This window comes from Sus scrofa, chromosome 14 (genome assembly GCF_000003025.6).
Source record: "Sus scrofa isolate TJ Tabasco breed Duroc chromosome 14, Sscrofa11.1, whole genome shotgun sequence".
Taxonomy (NCBI): Eukaryota; Metazoa; Chordata; class Mammalia; order Artiodactyla; family Suidae; genus Sus; species Sus scrofa.
Window position 1 is genome coordinate 50020172 of NC_010456.5, and position 18336 is coordinate 50038507.

Sequence of the window (18336 nt, forward strand, 5' to 3'; positions counted from 1 at the left end):
TTATGAACAACATATATGTTTTCACGCTTATCCAGTTTTCATCTTTGTAGATAATTGTCATTATTGCCTCCCCGCGGCCAGGAAGAATGGGGCGGAGGGTTTGGGAACCCCTTGCGGACCGCAGCAGGGCGAAACCAGGGCGGGGTTTGGGAACCCCTGCGGACCCGGAATGCTAGGCTAGAGCCGACTGGAGGATGTGCCCCGGAACGCTTGCGCCTCGGAACCCGCAGACACCGGCGTGCGGCGCCGGAGGGCACGTGGGGGACGACGTCCGCGGCCGGACCCGGAAGCAGGTCGCCGAAGGCCGCGGGGAGGGAGAGGCGGAGCGGGATCCGCGACGCGGTGAGCGGCGGACGGCGGGTGGCGGGCGGCTCGGGAGCGGGTCCAGGCCGGGCTCCGGTTCTCGGCGCCTCCTCCCGCTGGGCGGGGCTGGGAGCGCCCAGAGGGAGCTGGCGCTGCCCCTGAAGCCTCTGTGGACCGAGCCGTCGGTGGGGCCGCGCCGCGGGCGACAGACTCGGGGTTCGCGGTCCAGGCTCCGCTGCTGCCCCCGGCCCAGCTCGGTCTGGAGGGAGCCGGGGCGTGTTTCTCCACGGGGAGTGGTTGGTGCAGAAGAAGGAAGGAGGGAGGGAGAGCACTTTTGTGAACAAATTCGCTGGAATCCAGGCAGTACTTTCTCACAAAGGCCTCATTTTACCTCTTTTGTCCCTCAGCCTTAGAACAGGTCATGGAGTTCCCGTCGTGGCGCAGTGGTTAGCGAATCCGACTAGGAACCATGAGGATGAGGGTTCAATCCCTGGCCTCACTCAGTGGGTTAAGGATTCCGCGTTGCTGTGACTGTGGCCTAGGCCTGTGGCTACAGCTCCGATTAGACCCCTAGTCTGGGAACCTCCATATGCCACGGGTTGGCCCAAAAAAGACAAAAAAAAAGAACAGGTCATGAAAATTCAGCCCAGCCTGGGCTCGGTGGCCAGCGAGTTCTGGGGTCCCTAGAGCCCTGACAAAGGTCACCTGACACTAGTCTGAATTGTTTTCAACCTCCCAGTCTACCCAGTTTCAAAAATTACAACGTAGGCCTTGTAGCATTGCTGGCAAGATAAAATACAGTTGTGTTTTCAGCTATAGCATGGCTGCAGAGGAGGAGCTTAAAGGGTGGTTTGTCCTCCTGACTCCATAGGTGTTTGATAAAGTGACTAAGGCGGGAAACCCTAGGGCTCTAAGTGATAAACAGACCACTGCTAGGCCTCCATTCCCAGGCTAGATCCACTTGTGTGATCCACCTGTGTGTAAGTCACTGGTGGTAAAGGACTTTATCTACAGTGCTTCCAAAAGACACATACCATTGTCTTGTGAGTGGCCAGGGTTATAACAAGTTAACCTCTACTTCCTTTGATTTTCAGCCCTCTAATTATAGCCTTAATTTGGGGTGTTTGCTGTTAATATCCTCTTAGCACTCGCTAATCTCCTTTTATGCAATAGAGGACAAACTTCAGGCTCAGAGCTTTGGCAGGCAACAAAATTGAACTTGAGTTCCTGTTGTGGCTCAGTGGTAACAAACCCAACTAGTATCCATGAGGACTCGGGTTCAATCCCTGACCTCAGCTCAGTGAATTAAGGATCCAGCATTGCTTTGAGCTGCAGTGTAGGTTGTAAACACAACTTGGATCCCTTGTTGCTGTGGCTGTGGCACAGGCCGGTAGCTCTTGCTCTGATTTGAGCCCTTGCCTGGGAACCTACATATGCCTCAAGTGTGGCCCTAAAAAGACGAAAAAACAAAAATGAAATTAAACACGATAGGCCATGTAGGTTACTGGAAAGAATCTAGTTCTGGTTATTGACTACAGGCTTTAAGCTCCTAAGAGGCTATAGAATTTCCCTTTTGTATATATTCAAGCTTTTTCTTAAAGGCAGAACCTTAAGTTAATAATAATATCAGTAAAGCAAAGATGTTAAGATGGTATATAAATGAAATTTTGCAAACCACTGTTTTCAGCTTCTGTTCTCATTGGCTTCCATTTTGAAATTGGAGATATGTCTTCATGGAAAAATAGGGAGGCCTCAAGATTATCAGAGAACATTTGTTGAGAGTGCAGAAATCTTTTTAAGAGGTAGAGCTTGGTGCAGTTGGGGGGCGGGGGGAAAGTACCTGGCTAGAAGTAGAGCAGCATGCATTTCTGCCCCAAACTTTGGAAAATTGCTTCCTCTGAGTCTTAGTTTGCTCCTCTTTAAGATGGTTGTACCTGATCTAAGCCTCACTGGTGACCTACGCCACAGCTTGCAGCAATGCCAGATCCTTAACACACTGAGTGAGGCCAGGGATCCAACCTGCACCCTCACGGACACTATGTCAGGGTCTTAACCTGCTGAGCCACAACGGGAACTCCCCAGTTTTTAAATTTTAAACATGATAAAGTATTTTCATTATTCATTTTGCAGGTAGAATCACTCTTTTATATCTTCAGCGATCATCCATTCAGTAGTATTTGCTCACCATCTACTCCTTGCCATTGGAGTAACACCCCTGTTCTCCTGGAGTTTACTTTTAGAGTGGTAAGTGCTGCAGGGATGCAAGGCATCTCCCCCCGGGGTGCTCTCAGAGGCCAGACAGGTGAGGGCCACAAACTTGAACTCTCGACTGTGCAGTTCCCACTGCGGAGCAGCACAACACGGCCCCCACCCAAGGACCCTGGCAGAACAATTATACCACAATTACTGGCTACACTTGTGATATTACTGCGAGAAAAACTGAGGGGACATCATAGGATAAATCCTTCCTCCTACTCTGGAAGGGATGGGAAACTTGGAAGCCCTCACAGAGCAATCTCCATTTGCCACCACTTTCCACTTCTGGCCTCTGGTGTCTCTGGGCTGGGGAAGGGGAGTCTCTGGATGGTCCTGGGCCTCTGACACTTCCCATAGCAGAACAGAGGCTGGATAAGAACAGCTTTGGTTGTTCATTCATTCAGCAGACATTCAGTGAGTGCTGGTGCATAGATCACAAACCACACACCATCCATGGGGGGGATGCAGCAGCAGTGGTTTTTAGGGAGAGGGCAGGGAGTCAGAGGAAGTAGACCAAGGTGGAAGCAGGAACGACCATGACTCTGGAGGGAGGAGGAGATGTCTGGGATGATGGGAGTGGACACAGATCAGGGCCCTGGGTGATGCCGACAAGTGGGCTGATTGTCAGGTAGGCGAGCCCCTCTGCAGATGGTCTGGCTGTCATTTGAGGCATCTCAACTCTTTTCTCTGAGGTGATTGTGCATGCGTGTGTGTGTGTGTGTGTGTGTGTGTGTGTGTGTCTATCTATTTATTTATTTATTATTTGGCTGTGGCTTGATGTGGGCTGTCAGTTCCCAGACCATGCAGGGATTGAACCCAGGCTTCAGCAGTGGAAGCACTGAATCCTAACCACTAGACCACCAGGGAACTCCCGAGTTTTCTGTTTCTTGCCTCATGTGTTTTTTTGTTTTTTTGTTTTTCTTTCTTTTTAGGGCCACACTTGTGGCATATGGAGGTTCCCAGGCTAGAGGTCTAATTGGAGCTGTTGCCACCGGCCTATACCAGAGCCACAGCAACACAGAATCTGAGCCGCCTCTGTGACCTACACTACGGCTCACAGCAATGCCGGATCCTTAACCCACTGAGCCAGGACAGGGATCGAATCCACAACCTCATGGTTCCTAGTTAGATTCGTTTCCAAAGCGCCACGACGGGAACTCCCTTGCCTCATGTTTGTTTTGTTGTTCAGAATGAATTTGCCTATTAGTGGTGGAAGTTCCAGTTTCAAGTGCTGTTTTCTGCATATTTTCTCTTTAGGAGTCAGCATTGGCAGCAGTAAGGGGCTGCTCTAGGGCAAAATCTGAGCTGCTTGGCTGCTGTTCCCCTGAGAGCAGTGAAGGAGTGAGGCCAGGACCTGGTGGCACTGGGACAGGATGAAGACCGTGCTCATGGTCGCAGAGAAGCCGTCCCTGGCCCAATCCATTGCCAGGATCCTCTCCCGAGGTACGAGGGACTGCTCTGCATGTCATCCCTTTCTTTTCCCAAAAGGTGACCCCTGATCGCTGGAGTAGGTTCTGTTTGGGACGTCAGGCGTGAAGGAAGCCCTTGGTCTCTTAGTCAGTTAGTCCCTGGGCTGCGATTACTGCCTCGATCAGCGCCCCACAGGTGCAGGCATGGCTGGTGGCACGTGACAGTCAGGGTTGTCTGTCACAAGCAACAGAAACCAGCCCTGCTAACTTATGCAGCATGTCCACTGGAAGGACAAAGACACAGCCAGGACCCTGCCTGTGTCGTGGGCCTTGGGAACCAGCCTCTGAACCCACCTCCCCCCACAGCTGCAGCCCATGCCCCTCTTGTCAGTCACATATCACAAGGCTGAGCTGTGGCCCCAGCCCCCACAACCCCAGGACACCCCCTGGCCCCACCCTGGCCCCTTGGTGTTTGGAGGGTGCTGGGGATACAGAGATGCCATACATCTGCCATCACCTCCCCTCAGCCCGGCTGAGGGGGAAGAAGACCCCAGGGCAGCTGGATGAGAAGTCCTGGTCTGAAGGGAAGGGGAGACCCCAGAAGTGCCTGGTCCCCGGAGGCCAAGAAAATTGAGCTGAGGGACCGTCGGGGAGTGAATTCCCAGGGTTCAACAGTTAGGGGGGCTCTGGGGAACTCTGAGTTGGGTTTGAAAGAGGCAGAAATACAGTTCAGAGTGAGCACAGGAATGCAGCAGACAAGCCCAGTGCCTGTGCATGAGCGTCCAAGGGGTGCTTCTGGCCCCCACCCACCAGTACTATGAGCGAACACAGTGCTAGGTGGTGAGCAGTGCCATTTTCCCTGAGGATCCTTATTCATGACTGCCAGGGGGACACCAGCTACAGCTTGCTGGCCTGGCCATCACCCTGCTTCTCTCACAGGAAACATGTCCTCGCACAAAGGGCTGAATGGGACGTGCTCGGTGCACGAATACACAGGGACCTTTGCTGGCCAGCCTGTCCACTTCAAGATGACATCTGTCTGTGGTCACGTGATGACCCTGGACTTTCTGGGTGAGCCCCCACTCCTGCTCACCCTCCATGGCACTGAGCCCGGAAGGTTTGTCTGAGGCCAACGGATTGAGGAGTGCTGACTTGGGTCCCCATCCCAGAGGTACCCCTCCATCGCTGTGTGCCCTGTATCCTCCTGTGCAGACTGGGGGCAGGGTGCCCACCTCAGTGGTGACCTGGCCCGGGCAGTTATGCAGAAGAGGGTTGCTGCCCCACCATTAGACCCTCGTCCTGCGGTCACTCAGTGGCTGTTACTGGGAGGCCAGCTTCAGTGACTCACTGGGGTGAAATGTAGGGCCCCAGTTGACAAGGGTCTGACCTGGACTTAGACCTTTACCCTGCTGGGGCTGCTTCTTGTGTGTGACGGGCCTGAGGACAGCATCATCACTTCCCAGGACTGTCTGCTGCCCCAGCATAGAGGGAATTGCAGTGCTGAGTGCAGGCCACTTACAGCACAGCCTCGACAGCTCTTTGCTCAGTGACTCCCACCCAGTCATGTGGCCGGGCAGTGGGACCCTGAATTGACCAGCAGCAGCAGCAGGTGGGGAGCCGGGACTTGACCTTGGCTCTGTCTGACCAGTGAGACCTAAGAGGAAGCCTGAGGGCTGGGCAAGTGATCCCTATGCCCCAAACTAGGAAGGAGGGGGTACACCAGACAGGGTCCCAGGGAGACAGATGCTCCCCAGGATCTGCTGAGCACCTGCTAAGTGCCAGCCAAGTGCTGGGTGGGGAGAGGTTACAGAACTTGGTTGCAGGAGGAGCCAGGCATGCATGAGTAGAGTGCATCTCTGGGGCCTGGTGTGGTGCCCCAGCCACAGGGAACGGCCAGGAATGACTGGAGCGGCATCGCTGCTGGGCTGCCCTGCGAGGGGTGTCAGCTCACAGCTCAGGAAGGCAGGCCCCGCTCTGGGAAGATGTTCCCTGAGCACCCCCCTTGACACACTTGAGGTGTCAAGTGTGATTCTAATGTCCTTGTGCCTGCATTTGTAGGGAAGTACAACAAGTGGGACAAGGTGGACCCTGCCGAGCTGTTCAGCCAGGCCCCGACAGAGAAGAAGGAGGCCAACCCCAAGCTGAACATGGTGAAGTTCCTACAAGTGCGTCCTCCCTGACACAGCTGGCCTGGGCACCCTGGTCACCCAACCCCCAGAGCAGGATTCTGCTTTTAAAATAGTTTGGTGGTGGTTTCCTGATTTTAAAACAAATGCACATGTGATGGAAAATTAGGAAATACAAATAGGGGAGTTCCCATTTTGGCTCAGCGGTTAAGAATCCTACATAGTCTTTGTGAGAATGCAGGTTAGATCCCTGACCTCGCTCAGTGGGTTAAGGACCCCGCATTGGTGTGAGCTGTGGTGTAGGTCACAGATGTGGCTCAGATCCCATATTCCTGTTAGGCCAGCAGCTACAGTTCTGATTGGACCCCTAGCCTGGGAATTTCCATGTGCTGTGGGTGTGGCCTTAAAAAGAAAAGAAAAAAGAAAATACACATAAGTAGGAGAAGAAAAAATTATTTATAATCATACCATCCAAGACAACCACTGTTAATAGTTAATTATCCATTTCAGCCTTTTTTCTATGCAGTTTTGGAGGTTAAGCTCACATGTCATTTGTAACCTTTTTTTTAATCGAAAAAACAATTCTGAAGTGTTTTTTTCCTGAGAGACTAAGCTAGCCCGATAAGCCAGCTCCTCAGCCCATCCCAGGCCCTGCCCTGGACTCCAGCCTCCTGATAGGGTGGAGGGACCGGGGGCAGAGTGGGGGCGGGCAGATACAAGTCCCCGTGTGTGCTGTGTGCTGTGTGCAGGTGGAGGGCAAGGGCTGCGACTATATCGTGCTGTGGCTGGACTGCGACAAGGAGGGCGAGAACATCTGCTTTGAGGTGAGGGCCCTGGGGTTCACACATCCGCTTTCCTGCCACTGTCACGCCATTTCTGGGCCACTGCCACCCTGGGGAGCCAGCACCAACTTAAAGGGAGATTCTGTAAATGCTTTAAGATGCAGGGGCTCTGCCCAGGGGAGGAAGTGTCCCTTCTCCTGCTGGGCACAGGAGCAAGCAGTGGGGCAGGATTTCCTAGATGGAGGGCTGCCTGGAGGAGAGGGTGGTTCTGGCCATGCAGGGGACTTCAGCTAGCGCTGTGACCCCCTTTCACACGCCACCCTCTTCTCACCTCCTGCCTGCTCCATCGTCTGCACCTCCCTGCCCTCCGCCTCTGCCACCCCCAGTGAGCCCTCCCTCGGGCAGGGGCCCCTCACACTCTGACACCCTAGCTCTCACCGAGGGCCTGGCACTCTCAGGAAACTTGCTCTAGCTGTTCCCAGATACTGTCCCCCACCGCCCGCCCTCCCCTGCAGGGCTGCCCCTCCCCAGGGACCTTGGTGTCTGGAGTGCAGAGTGGTGGCGGCTCATGGGCTTTCTCCCCTCAGAAACGAAGCCACTTCTTCCCCGTGAAGAAGCTGCATGGCCAGGCTCCAGCACCGACTCCCCTCCCACTGCACGGCCTTCACTAATTCTTAGTGAGTCTGGGCCCCAGGACCCCAGGACCCCGCGGTGCCCTTGCTCTAAGCCAACCTGGCCCCCTCTCCTATCCACTGCCTCCTCTTCTTTTTTCTTCTCAGTCCTTCCTCTGTCTCTGAAAGGTCTCAAGTCCACGCAGCCCTCCCTCCAGAAGGAGGGGAAGTGGTGGAGTGGGTGGCGGTGGAGGCTGAGTCCCCCCATGTCCGTGGCCAGAGCACCTCCTGGTTCGGGGTGGACACGGCCTCTGGCAGGGGGTGTTTGGGGTGGAGGGGTGTTTGGTGGAGGGGAGAGGAAGCTGAGTACAGGAGTTTCTTGGAGACTGGCCTGCTGGGAGGGGCCGCACAGGAGGCTCTGCAAGGGTGGGAGCTGCCAGGCATGCTGGTGAGAAGTTGGGCATTACAGCAGGCCACCTCCCTCAGGTCCTGGATGCAGTGCTGCCTGTCATGAACCAGGCCCATGGCAGCGAGAAGACAGTGTTTCGAGCCCGGTTCAGCTCCATCACGGACACAGACATCTGCAACGCCATGGCCCACTTGGGCGAGCCCGACCACAACGAGGCGCTCTCGGTGGATGCGCGGCAGGAGCTGGACCTGCGCATTGGCTGTGCCTTCACCAGGTGCGCCCGGCCACTGCCCTGGCCAATCCCGGGCTGCACCCTCGGCCTTATTGGCCTTGGGAGGTGGCGCATTTTCAGTTCCCTGAGGAAATAGTCTCTAGCTGAGGCAGATGACAGATGCCCCCCTCTCCCTGACAAGTATAGTGGGTGGGTCTTGAGGGGGTGAGGGGCCTGGAGTGAGATCAGAGGGCTTCCTGCTTCTGGAAGGTCAGAGCCTCTACTCTTTCCTGCCTTCCTGTCAGCGCACATGTAGCTCACTCCACCCACCCACACCTTCTCTACCCCTATGCCGGGTGGGTCCTTTTACCCCACCTCCTGAGCAATGAGCAGCTGCTTTGGGCCTCCTTCCGCACTGCCAGCCAGCCCCCTGCCTGCCTCCCATGGTGCTTGAGGGGACACATGTCCACCCCCCATCCCCATAGGTTCCAGACCAAATACTTCCAGGGGAAATATGGCGACCTGGACAGCTCGCTCATCTCCTTCGGGCCGTGCCAGACCCCCACCTTGGGCTTCTGTGTGGAGAGACACGATAAGATCCAGTCCTTCAAACCAGAGACCTACTGGGTGCTGCAGGCCAAGGTTGGCTTCCCTGTGGCTTCACATTGGGGCTCTCCAAGCTTGGGTGTGGACTCTGAGCATCTCCGTCATCGTTGTCATAGTCCTCAGGCTAAGGGCACAGGTGTTTGCAGCTGACTGAGCAGGCCATGTCATGGGTGCCAGGGACAGGCCCCAGCCTTCATGAAGGTGGCAAGACAAGGCTGGACCTGGATGCTTGGGCAGTGTGGGATGAGGTCACCCACCGGGGCTACAGCTGGGAGGTCAGATCCAAGGACTGACTGGACTTAGGGTAACGGGGCGCTGACTTTCAAACTTCTAAAAAGTATTAGAACTCCTTCTCCAAATAGAATGGAGGCTTCTTATAAGATTTAGAACATATTACAGACCTGCTTCAGTCAGCATGGGGTTGGGGGGCTCCTGGGTGGGGCCACACCTAGTGTGGTGGGGGGTGGCGGGGAAGTTAGGGGTAGAGCAGGGATGGCACGAGATGTGGGGGCTCCAATGCTCCCTAAGGACACCTCAGCCTCAGCTTTAGGATCCCCTCATGAGCCAGTCTGCCTGGTCTCAGCTGGGAGGCCTCAAACTGTGCCTGTACCTGAACAGGGCTGGGTGCCGCCCTGACTCACCTGGAACCTCTCTGTTCTCCCATCCTGCAGGTGAACACTGACCAAGACAGGTCTCTCCTTCTGGACTGGGACCGAGTGCGTGTGTTCGACCGGGAAATCGCACAGATGTTTCTGAACATGACCAAGCCAGAGAAGGAGGCCCAGGTGGGCCTGCCGCCCAGTCTGTCCCACTGCCTGAGGGAGGGCAGCTTGAAAGCTTCTGCCCACTTAGGCTGATATCTTTCTCTGCCTTTCTGGAGCCCAGATTCCTTTTAGAGAGAAGAGCAGTTACTCGTATATATGCTCCCACTGGGATACTTTGGTCCAGGCAGAAGCTGCAGTGTCCATGCCCACTCTGACCAGGCGCCCCCACCCCACCAGGCCCTCCACGCTCCCCTTTCCTTGTGCCCGTGGTGCTACGTGGGTTTGGGTAGATTCCACCCAAGTGTCCCTTGCCAGTGATACATCAAGCTAAGAACTAGCAGTCCCTTCAGGAACCCACCCAGGTCAGCGGCTAGTGCTGGTGACTCTGCATTATCAGCTTTCATGGCTTTGATGTGCTGCTTTTCTTACCCAGGGCTTCACAAGTTGGAAGCATGCACTGCGTGGCTGTTAGGAAGAGGGTGGTGGCATCCAGCAAGGGGCTGGCCACATGGATAAGGGCAGGTCTGTGACCACCTCAGCTTATGCCCTGCAGCGTGATGGCTGCCCTAGTCACTGAGGCCCAGCCCGGCCTCCTCTATTCGCCTTCTCATCCTTCCAGAGCCTTCCTGAATGCCCTCTTGCCCACCATGCAATGACTCCAGCTCCAGGTCTTCTCCTAAAGCTGCCCTATGCTTCTACCCTCAATAGCCATCATGTCCACACACAGGGCTGGAGCGTTAGCCCTGAGTTTGGGATTCAGAGGGCACAGTCTTGCCAGGTCCGTGTGGGGTTGGTATGGGTGCAGCGTGGCAGCAGAGAGGATAGAAGTCCCTCTGACAGCTGTTCAGCCCAGGGGCTGACCATGGTAGCCCACCACTATTTTCCTTTAAGTACATGGTGTGGACAAAAGTTCCAAAATTGTTACCCACCTTTAAAAGTTAGGAGATTTCATGTAAACCAGTTTCCAGCTCCTGACAGATCACAAGGTGTAGCAACACTAGTGGTGCAATGAGGGGCAAGCGGCTGGCTGCCTTGTGACAGGCCCTCACCCTGTGGCCCCCTGCCCACCCACCACCACCCCGCTGCTGCCTGGCAGATGCTGGCACCATCCACCCCTTCTGACTCCCCATTCCTCCAGGTTTTCTCTTTCCCTAGAAGATTCGCTAGAAAAGACTTTTCTGGAGTTCCCGTCGTGGCGCAGTGGTTAACGAATCTGACTAGGAACCATGAGGTTGCGGGTTCGGTCCCTGCCCTTGCTCAGTGGGTTAACGATCCGGCATTGCCGTGAGCTGTGGTGTAGGTTGCAGACGCGGCTCGGATCCCGCGTTGCTGTGCCTCTGGCGTAGGCCGGTGGCTACAGCTCTGATTCAACCCCTAGCCTGGGAACCTCCATATGCCGCGGGAGCGGCCCAAGAAATAGCAACAACAACAAAAGACAAAAAGACAAAAAAAAAAAAAAAAAAAAAGAAAAGACTTTTCTTTTTTCCCTTTCTGGGCCTGACCAGATAGTCCCTCAAGTCTTGAAACCACTGTGACAGTGAATTGGGAAAGGAAGGAGGTCACACGGAAGAGATCAGACCCTTGGCCGCACGTCCTGATCCTGTGCTGGCCACCTCCACCCCTGGATCTGTTCTTTCTCCAGGTGGAGGCCACAAGCAAGAAAGAGAAGACCAAGCAGAGGCCACTGGCCCTGAACACTGTGGAGATGCTGCGTGTGGCCAGCTCTGCTCTGGGTGAGTGTGCACCTTGCTCCAAAGCCCCAGGAGATGTCTTGGGGAGGCACATCATGACCTTATTCAGCTCTGCCCACCGGTGCGGGAAGGCACCCCCTCGACCCGTGCCAGCATGCCCTCCACCAGTGCCAGCACACCCTCCGTGCAGTGTGAGCTGAGGCTTAGAGGGAATCTGAGCCTCATGCAGATTTCCTTTCTCTTAAATTCCAGAGCAGAAACAAGTAACAAACAGGAGGGAGGATTCTGTTTGTAGTGTTGGTTAACACTCAACGGAGTCTTTGAACTTGCGGGGGAAATGCAGACCATTTCATGTCACTAAACATTGAGCAGCTGCCAGGCCCTTGTGTGTCCCTGGCTCGGTGCTGTCCCCTCAGAGGCATTAAACTGTGGGGTTTCAGCTCCAAATTAAAGACTGGCCAAGTCCCAGCTGGGCCACTTCTTTCTTTGTCCTGGAGCCTTGGTTTCCTCATGAGAAAGTAGAGCGACCGTAGGCCCCATCTCTCTGGGTTGTTGTGAGGATTACAAGATGTGAAACAGGCCATTTTAACAATAGCAGTTTGTCGCGCTGGCTGCTCCCTGGAGCAGGGAGGGCCAGGTGTGGGAGGCCCATCTCCCCCTCAGGACAGGTGTGACAGGTGTGATGTGGCCACTCTGAGCCCTGTGTGCACAGCATGGAGGGAGTTGTGCTGGGCGCTTGGTCTCCCAACTGTCAGTCTTCAGGCATTCATGCCCTTCACTGGCCTTAGGAGGCCATAGGCACTGTCCTCAGAGCAGCACCTCCAGGGATCCTCAGGAGACAACAGTGACCTTGAATGTCGCTAGTGGAGGCTAGCCTCTGTGGGTTGGGGCAGGAGACGAGCCCTCCGTCAGTGGCTCTGGGGGCTGTGATCACAGAAATACCAGGCCTCAGAACAGAGGCATGTGTGGGCTCTGCTGTCCCAGCGGGACCTGGGCTGAGGGTGTGGCCCAGGCAGAGTGTGAGAGGGTGCTATACGGCTGTCAACATCTTGAGGGTGACAGGGGCGTCCCCGCCCTGCTTGGGGAACCTGGCGCCCCCTGCCCTCCCAGGACCCTGAGCGCGCCTCCACCACCGGCAGGCATGGGGCCGCAGCACGCCATGCAGACCGCCGAGCGGCTCTACACACAGGGTTACATCAGCTACCCGCGCACCGAGACCACCCACTACCCCGAGAGCTTCGACCTGAAGGGGCCGCTGCGGCAGCAGGCCAACCACCCCTACTGGGCGACACGGTGAGGCCCCGGCCCCTCGGGCCAAGTCCAGGACAGGCGGCTGCTCCCTCTGCATGCGACCCCAGACTCACTCTGCTGCGCATTCTGCCCTCAGGTGAAGCAGTTGTTAGCTGAGGGTATCAACCGCCCGCGGAAAGGCCACGACGCCGGCGACCATCCTCCCATCACCCCCATGAGGTCCGCCACTGAGGCTGAGCTAGGTATGTGGGCGCCGCCGACGATCGCACCTTCGTACATGTGCACACATCCACCCACGCACACCTGCACAGTGTCCGAGCTCCCAAGGGGGTAGGGTGAGGAGCCCCGGTGGTGGCAGCTTTGGATGGGTCAGGCCCCATCAGCAGTGTGGCCCCCACCTACCCAGCCATGGCCAAGAGGCCACCCGAAAGCTGTGTTCTGTCACACCAAGTATGTGACCCAGGTGCGGGCACTGCTACAGGAGGCCCTGGAGCAGAAGGCCAGACAGGAGACCACAGATGGAGTAGAGTGACACCAGGGCAGAGTGACAGGTTCAACTGCAAGGCACCCCTACTTGCCACCCACACCAGGAGCGAGCAGGGAGATGGGAGGCCCTGTATGTAGCCCCATCTGATGCAATGGCAGCAGGTCACTTACAGGGCCAGGCCAGGCTCTGAAAAGCAGCCCTACCTGGAAGGGCTGGGAGTGGGTGGGGGGCCTGCAGGTGCCACCAAGACCAGGGAGACACTCGCATTCCTTCCTCTGTGCCCCTTCCCCCTTCTCGGGCTCTGGAGCAGCCTGGCTCTGGCATCCCAGCCCTGCTGCTGGGCCCTGAGTGCAGGGCTGCTGGAGCCTGAGCCCGAGCACCAAGTAGGCAGCTGTTGCAGGGGGCGAGGCCTGGCGGCTGTACGAGTATATCACCAGGCACTTCATCGCCACGGTCAGCCACGACTGCAGGTACCTGCAGAGCACCATCTCCTTCCGGATTGGGCCTGAGCGCTTCACCTGCACGGGCAAGACTGTCATCTCGCCCGGTAAGTGCAGTGGGACAGGTGCCTCTCCTCACCCCGTGGACACACAGACACGGGCCCTGACTGACAGCACCCCATCTCCTCAGGCTTCACAGAGATTATGCCCTGGCAGAGCGTGCCCCTGGAGGAGAGCCTACCCACCTGCCAGAAGGGCGACACTTTTGCCGTGGGCGAGGTCAAGATGCTGGAGAAGCAAACCAGCCCGCCCGACTACCTGACGGAGGCCGAGCTCATCACGCTCATGGAGAAGCACGGCATCGGTTGGTCTGGGCCCAGGCTCCCAACCCAGGATGGGGGCCCCATGTGTAGCCACCTGAGTGGGGCAGGGCGGCCTCCTCTTCTCAGCCTCCACCTGAGATCTGGCCCTGCTGCAGAGTTGCCCCCTTGGGTTCTGCTACGACCCAGGGCTGCCTTGGCCCAAGGTGCCTGTGATTCCCCTGTGGGATCAAGTCCACACGGATGACAGTAAAGCCACATTTCCACAGCACCACTCCCTGGCCAACCCGGCACCTTGAAGCTCCACATGAGAATGGGCATCCTGGGGGAGCTCATGGTCTCAGAGATGGGGTCGCCAATGCATGCTTCGAGAGGTCCTGCCCATACCCTGATGCGCTGCTCCAGTGACCAGGCCCCTCATGGTTGACAGGCTCTGGAGGACAGTGGGACAGCCAGGTCAGGCACTGGGCTCTGCTGCGTCACCCACCGTCCTCAGGTGCCCGCCAAGGAGCCTCTCACTGGAGCCTGGCATCCTGGTGACAGCGGTGGCCAAGTCGGGAGAGCTAGGCCTGCTTCTTCCAGGGGCCTGGGTGCTGGTGTTCTCAGCCTACATGGGTATGGGTGCCACTCCCCGGTATCCTCTGTCCTTTTTGACTGGCCATCCGTGGCTTCTTGTAGCCACATGCTAGATAGTGTCACAGACCCCATGACCAAAGCAAGTTTGCAACAGTGAAGAGAGATCCTGTGACCTACTGGCCAGGACAGTGGTCAAAGGTGGGACTATGGCCCAAATGCAGTGGGTACAGCAGGGAGTGTGCAGTGGGCCTCGGAGCTGCACAGGGCTCAGACCCCAAGCCCATGTGGTGCCGCCAGCCATGGACCTTGGGCTCCTGGGCCTCTGAGCACCCACCGTTCAGGAGGCTCCAGGCACAGGAGCAGGGAAGGCAACACCTGGCTGTGCTAGGTGACCTTGGCACCCAGGGGAGGTGTGCCCCACACCGGGGGCTGGGGTTCTGGAAAGGTACAAATGCCACAGGCGGCAAAGAGAGGCCAAGGTCACATTCAGCAGATGTGAGGGCTGGGCAGACAAGCTTGGGAACTTGGCAGAGCTCCTTAATCTCCCTGAGCCTCTAGGAGCATTGTTGTCGGGTCCACAAGAGGTAGTCCAGGAAAGGCCTACAGCCTGGCATCCGAGGCTGGCTGAGAACCAGGGCCTGCATGGCAAGCAGGCCTAAAGGTGGAGCCCAGTCCAACGGGGTCTTGCTCTGGTCACAGGGACAGACGCCAGCATCCCCGTGCACATCAACAACATCTGCCAGCGCAACTACGTGGTCGTGGAGAGTGGGCGCCGGCTCAAGCCCACCAACCTCGGCATCGTCCTGGTGCATGGCTACTATAAGATTGGTCAGTCCAGCTGCCTGGGCACCACCTCTGACGGGCAGTGAGTGCAGTGAGCATCCAGCAGGGCTGAGTGACATGTGCGAGGGTCCGAATGCAGGGCTATGGGACTCTTCTCTGCAGACCACCTCCCGCTCAGGCCTGCATCCTTGCTGCGGTGCTTCCATCTGTCCTAGAGGCCCTAGGGAAAGGGAGGAGAGTGGACCCTCACACAAGAAGCCTCCCACTGCAACACTGTCCTGGTGGGGGCTGCCCTGGCCCACAGGCGTGGAGCTTACAGCATGTCCCTGCTTGCAGACGCAGAGCTGGTGCTCCCCACCATCCGCAGCGCAGTGGAGAAGCAGCTGAACCTGATTGCCCAGGGCAAGGCCGACTACCGCCAGGTCCTGGGCCACACCTTGGACATCTTCAAGAGGAAGTTCCACTACTTCGTGGACTCCATTGCTGGTAAGGCCCACCTCTTCCCTGCCTTCACCAGACAGCCGCACTCAGAGCCGCCACCTCTGGCAGTGAGACTGCATCCAGGCTCCGTGGAGGTTACAGTAGGGGCGTCACAGGAACATGCAGCACACGGGGCACATTTGACACGAGGCTGGGGATGGGTGCACACTTGAATGCTTGGCTACAGTGGCTGCTCTCCAGCCCACCATGTATACGACCTGTCAGGGAGATAGGCGGCCTGAGGCCTGTGTGACCCCTATACTCTCTCATTCAGGCATGGATGAGCTGATGGAGGTGTCCTTCTCACCCCTGGCAGCCACAGGCAAGCCCCTCTCCCGCTGTGGGAAATGCCACCGGTTCATGAAGTACATCCAGGTAGGAGGGTGAAGGGCTCTGACAGGTGGGGACACCTGTGCACAGATGAGGCCGTCTGGTCACCCCTGTAGGCCTTGCTCCAGCTGTGGCCACACAGAATGACTCAGAGGCCTGGGCAGCCATCTCCCACTGTTGCCTCCAGACCCTAGCAGCATGTGGGCTCTTAGGCCCCTGAAACTCGTGTCCTCCATTTTCTCTGGACAGCACGTTCCCTGCTTTCCTGGGTACTAACACACAGGCAGGGGTTGACACTGGCTGTATATGTATGTGTGTAACTGTGTGTGTGCCTCTGTGTTGAGGGGGGAGCTATGTATGTGTGTATGTGGAGCAAGTGTCCTGAGACTCAGTGACTCGGGATTCTCCCCTGAGAGGTCCTGGCAGCATCACATACTACACGTTACCTACTGTGCATCGAGCGTGGTAGACATGTATGGCGGGCTTATGTGCACTTACACGTTACGTGTCACATGTTACTTGTTCTGTGTCTTGTATTATGGGAGAATGAAGGCAGGTGGGAGGGTTGAGGGGGGCCTTAGCAACCCTGTGCCCTCCCTACCCCCTGCCACAGGCCAAGCCAAGCCGTCTGCACTGTTCCCACTGTGATGAGACCTACACGCTGCCCCAGAATGGCACCATTAAGCTCTACAAGGAGCTCCGGTGCCCGCTTGATGACTTCGAGCTAGTCCTGTGGTCATCGGGCTCACGGGGCAAGAGCTACCCGCTGTGCCCCTACTGCTCCAACCACCCACCCTTCCGAGACATGAAGAAAGGTAAGCTGTGCCCTCCCAAGCCGGGGCATCTGTGGTCTCCCCTTGGTACCAGCCTGTTTGCACCCCATTGGACTCCTGGGCCTGGATGTGCCAGAATGTGTGCCTGACTGCTGCCCTCTGCCTTATCATGATTGGATGGTTGACTGTAGTCAGCACACCGGGGATGGGCAGTGGGCATGCTGTGCCCCTCCTGGGCTGGGGCAAGTGAGAAGGTGTAGCAGGTGGGGCCCCTCAGTTACCACCACACTTCCAGGACAATTGAGCGGCCCATGGGCCAAAGGGAGCAAAGTGAAGGGGGCAGGCAGATCCAGTGAGGCCATCTAGAGTGCCTTCCGGACTTGGTTTTAGCCCCAGAGCAGGGGGACCTCAGAAGTCAGAGAGGATTTAGAGAACAAAGCCAGGGCTGGTGTGCACAGGGCCAAGGGTCAGGGTGGAGGTGCTGAGGGTGGCAGGCAGGTGTGCATCTCGCTCCCCTCCCCCACCACCAGGCACCGGCTGCAATGAGTGCACGCACCCCACCTGCCAGCACTCGCTGAACATGCTGGGCATCGGCCAATGTGTGGAGTGTGAGAGTGGCGTGCTGGTGCTTGACCCCACATCGGGCCCCAAGTGGCGGGTGGCCTGCAACAGATGCAACGTTGTGGCGCACTGCTTTGAGAACGCCCACCGTGTACGCGTGTCCTCCGACACCTGCAGCACCTGTGAGGCTGCCCTGCTTGATGTCGACTTCAACAAGGCCAAGTCCCCGCTACCAGGAGATGCCACACAGCACATAGGCTGCGTCTTCTGCGACCCCATCTTCCAGGAGCTGGTGGAGCTGAAGCATGCAGCCTCCTGCCACCCTATGCACCGTGGGCCCGGGAGGAGGCAGGGCCGGGGCCGGGGCCGGAGGCCAGCGGGGAAGCCTGGTGCCAGGCGGCCCAAGGACAAGATGTCAGCCCTGGCTGCCTACTTTGTGTGATGGCCCCACCTAGGCTGTGCACGGTGTCCTCTGGGCCATGAAAATCATTAAACGTGTTCTGTCTTCTCCAGAGCAAGCAGCTCGGGGCCTTTCCTGGTGTCTGACAGTTATATCTGTCTCCTGCTGGCCCTCCTGCCCCATCCCCTCTCCTCTCCCTCGTTCTGTACATGCCCCCTAAGTGTCCACTCTGTCCACTTCTCGCAGGGAGCCCACCCTTCAGGGAAACCTGGAAGCATACCCAGCCTGAGGCCTCCATTGTGTTTGTGTACATGTGGGAGTGGCCCTGGCACCTGTCACCCCTGCATGTGTCCAAGGCAGGAGGAGGCAGCCAGAAGTCCTCCCTGGATGTTAGCCCTCATTCCCCCCACTGCTTGGGGTCAGACCCCTGCTTTCCTCTTGGCATCTCTGGGTGGCACCCTAGGGCCCATTCCCATTCTTATTCTCAAACTCCCATCCACTGAGAGAGGTTGGCCAGTGGCTTACATAAGGGAGCCATGGCGCCCATGAAGGCTCTCTGGTGCCAGCTGTAGAAGATCCCTCACCAGCCGCACCACCACCCTGTGGGCCACCAGCCACCTGCCCCCTTCCCAAGTCCTCATCCTATCTCCGCTCCTCCCAGGGGCACCCACATTGAGCCACCACATGCCCACCACACATGAGGACTTCCCCCCCTGCCCAGGCTCCACTGCCTCTCCAAGCCTGTGCCAGGGGCAGATCAGAGACCT

At 57.2% G+C, this 18336-nt stretch overlaps 1 protein-coding gene across 1 annotated transcript; it reads left to right on the plus strand.

Annotated features, from left to right (window-relative positions):
- TOP3B (topoisomerase (DNA) III beta) lies at positions 241 to 17683 on the plus strand. Its single transcript, XM_021072739.1, is given in 19 exon segments — positions 241 to 342; positions 2434 to 2547; positions 3817 to 4002; positions 4908 to 5039; positions 6027 to 6133; positions 6844 to 6918; positions 7974 to 8170; positions 8593 to 8749; positions 9385 to 9498; positions 11120 to 11210; positions 12308 to 12486; positions 12556 to 12661; positions 13307 to 13453; positions 13537 to 13710; positions 14942 to 15070; positions 15362 to 15511; positions 15780 to 15880; positions 16449 to 16650; positions 17139 to 17683. Coding segments are annotated over 17 exon segments (2604 nt in total). The 5' UTR covers positions 241 to 342; positions 2434 to 2547; positions 3817 to 3932; the 3' UTR covers positions 17612 to 17683.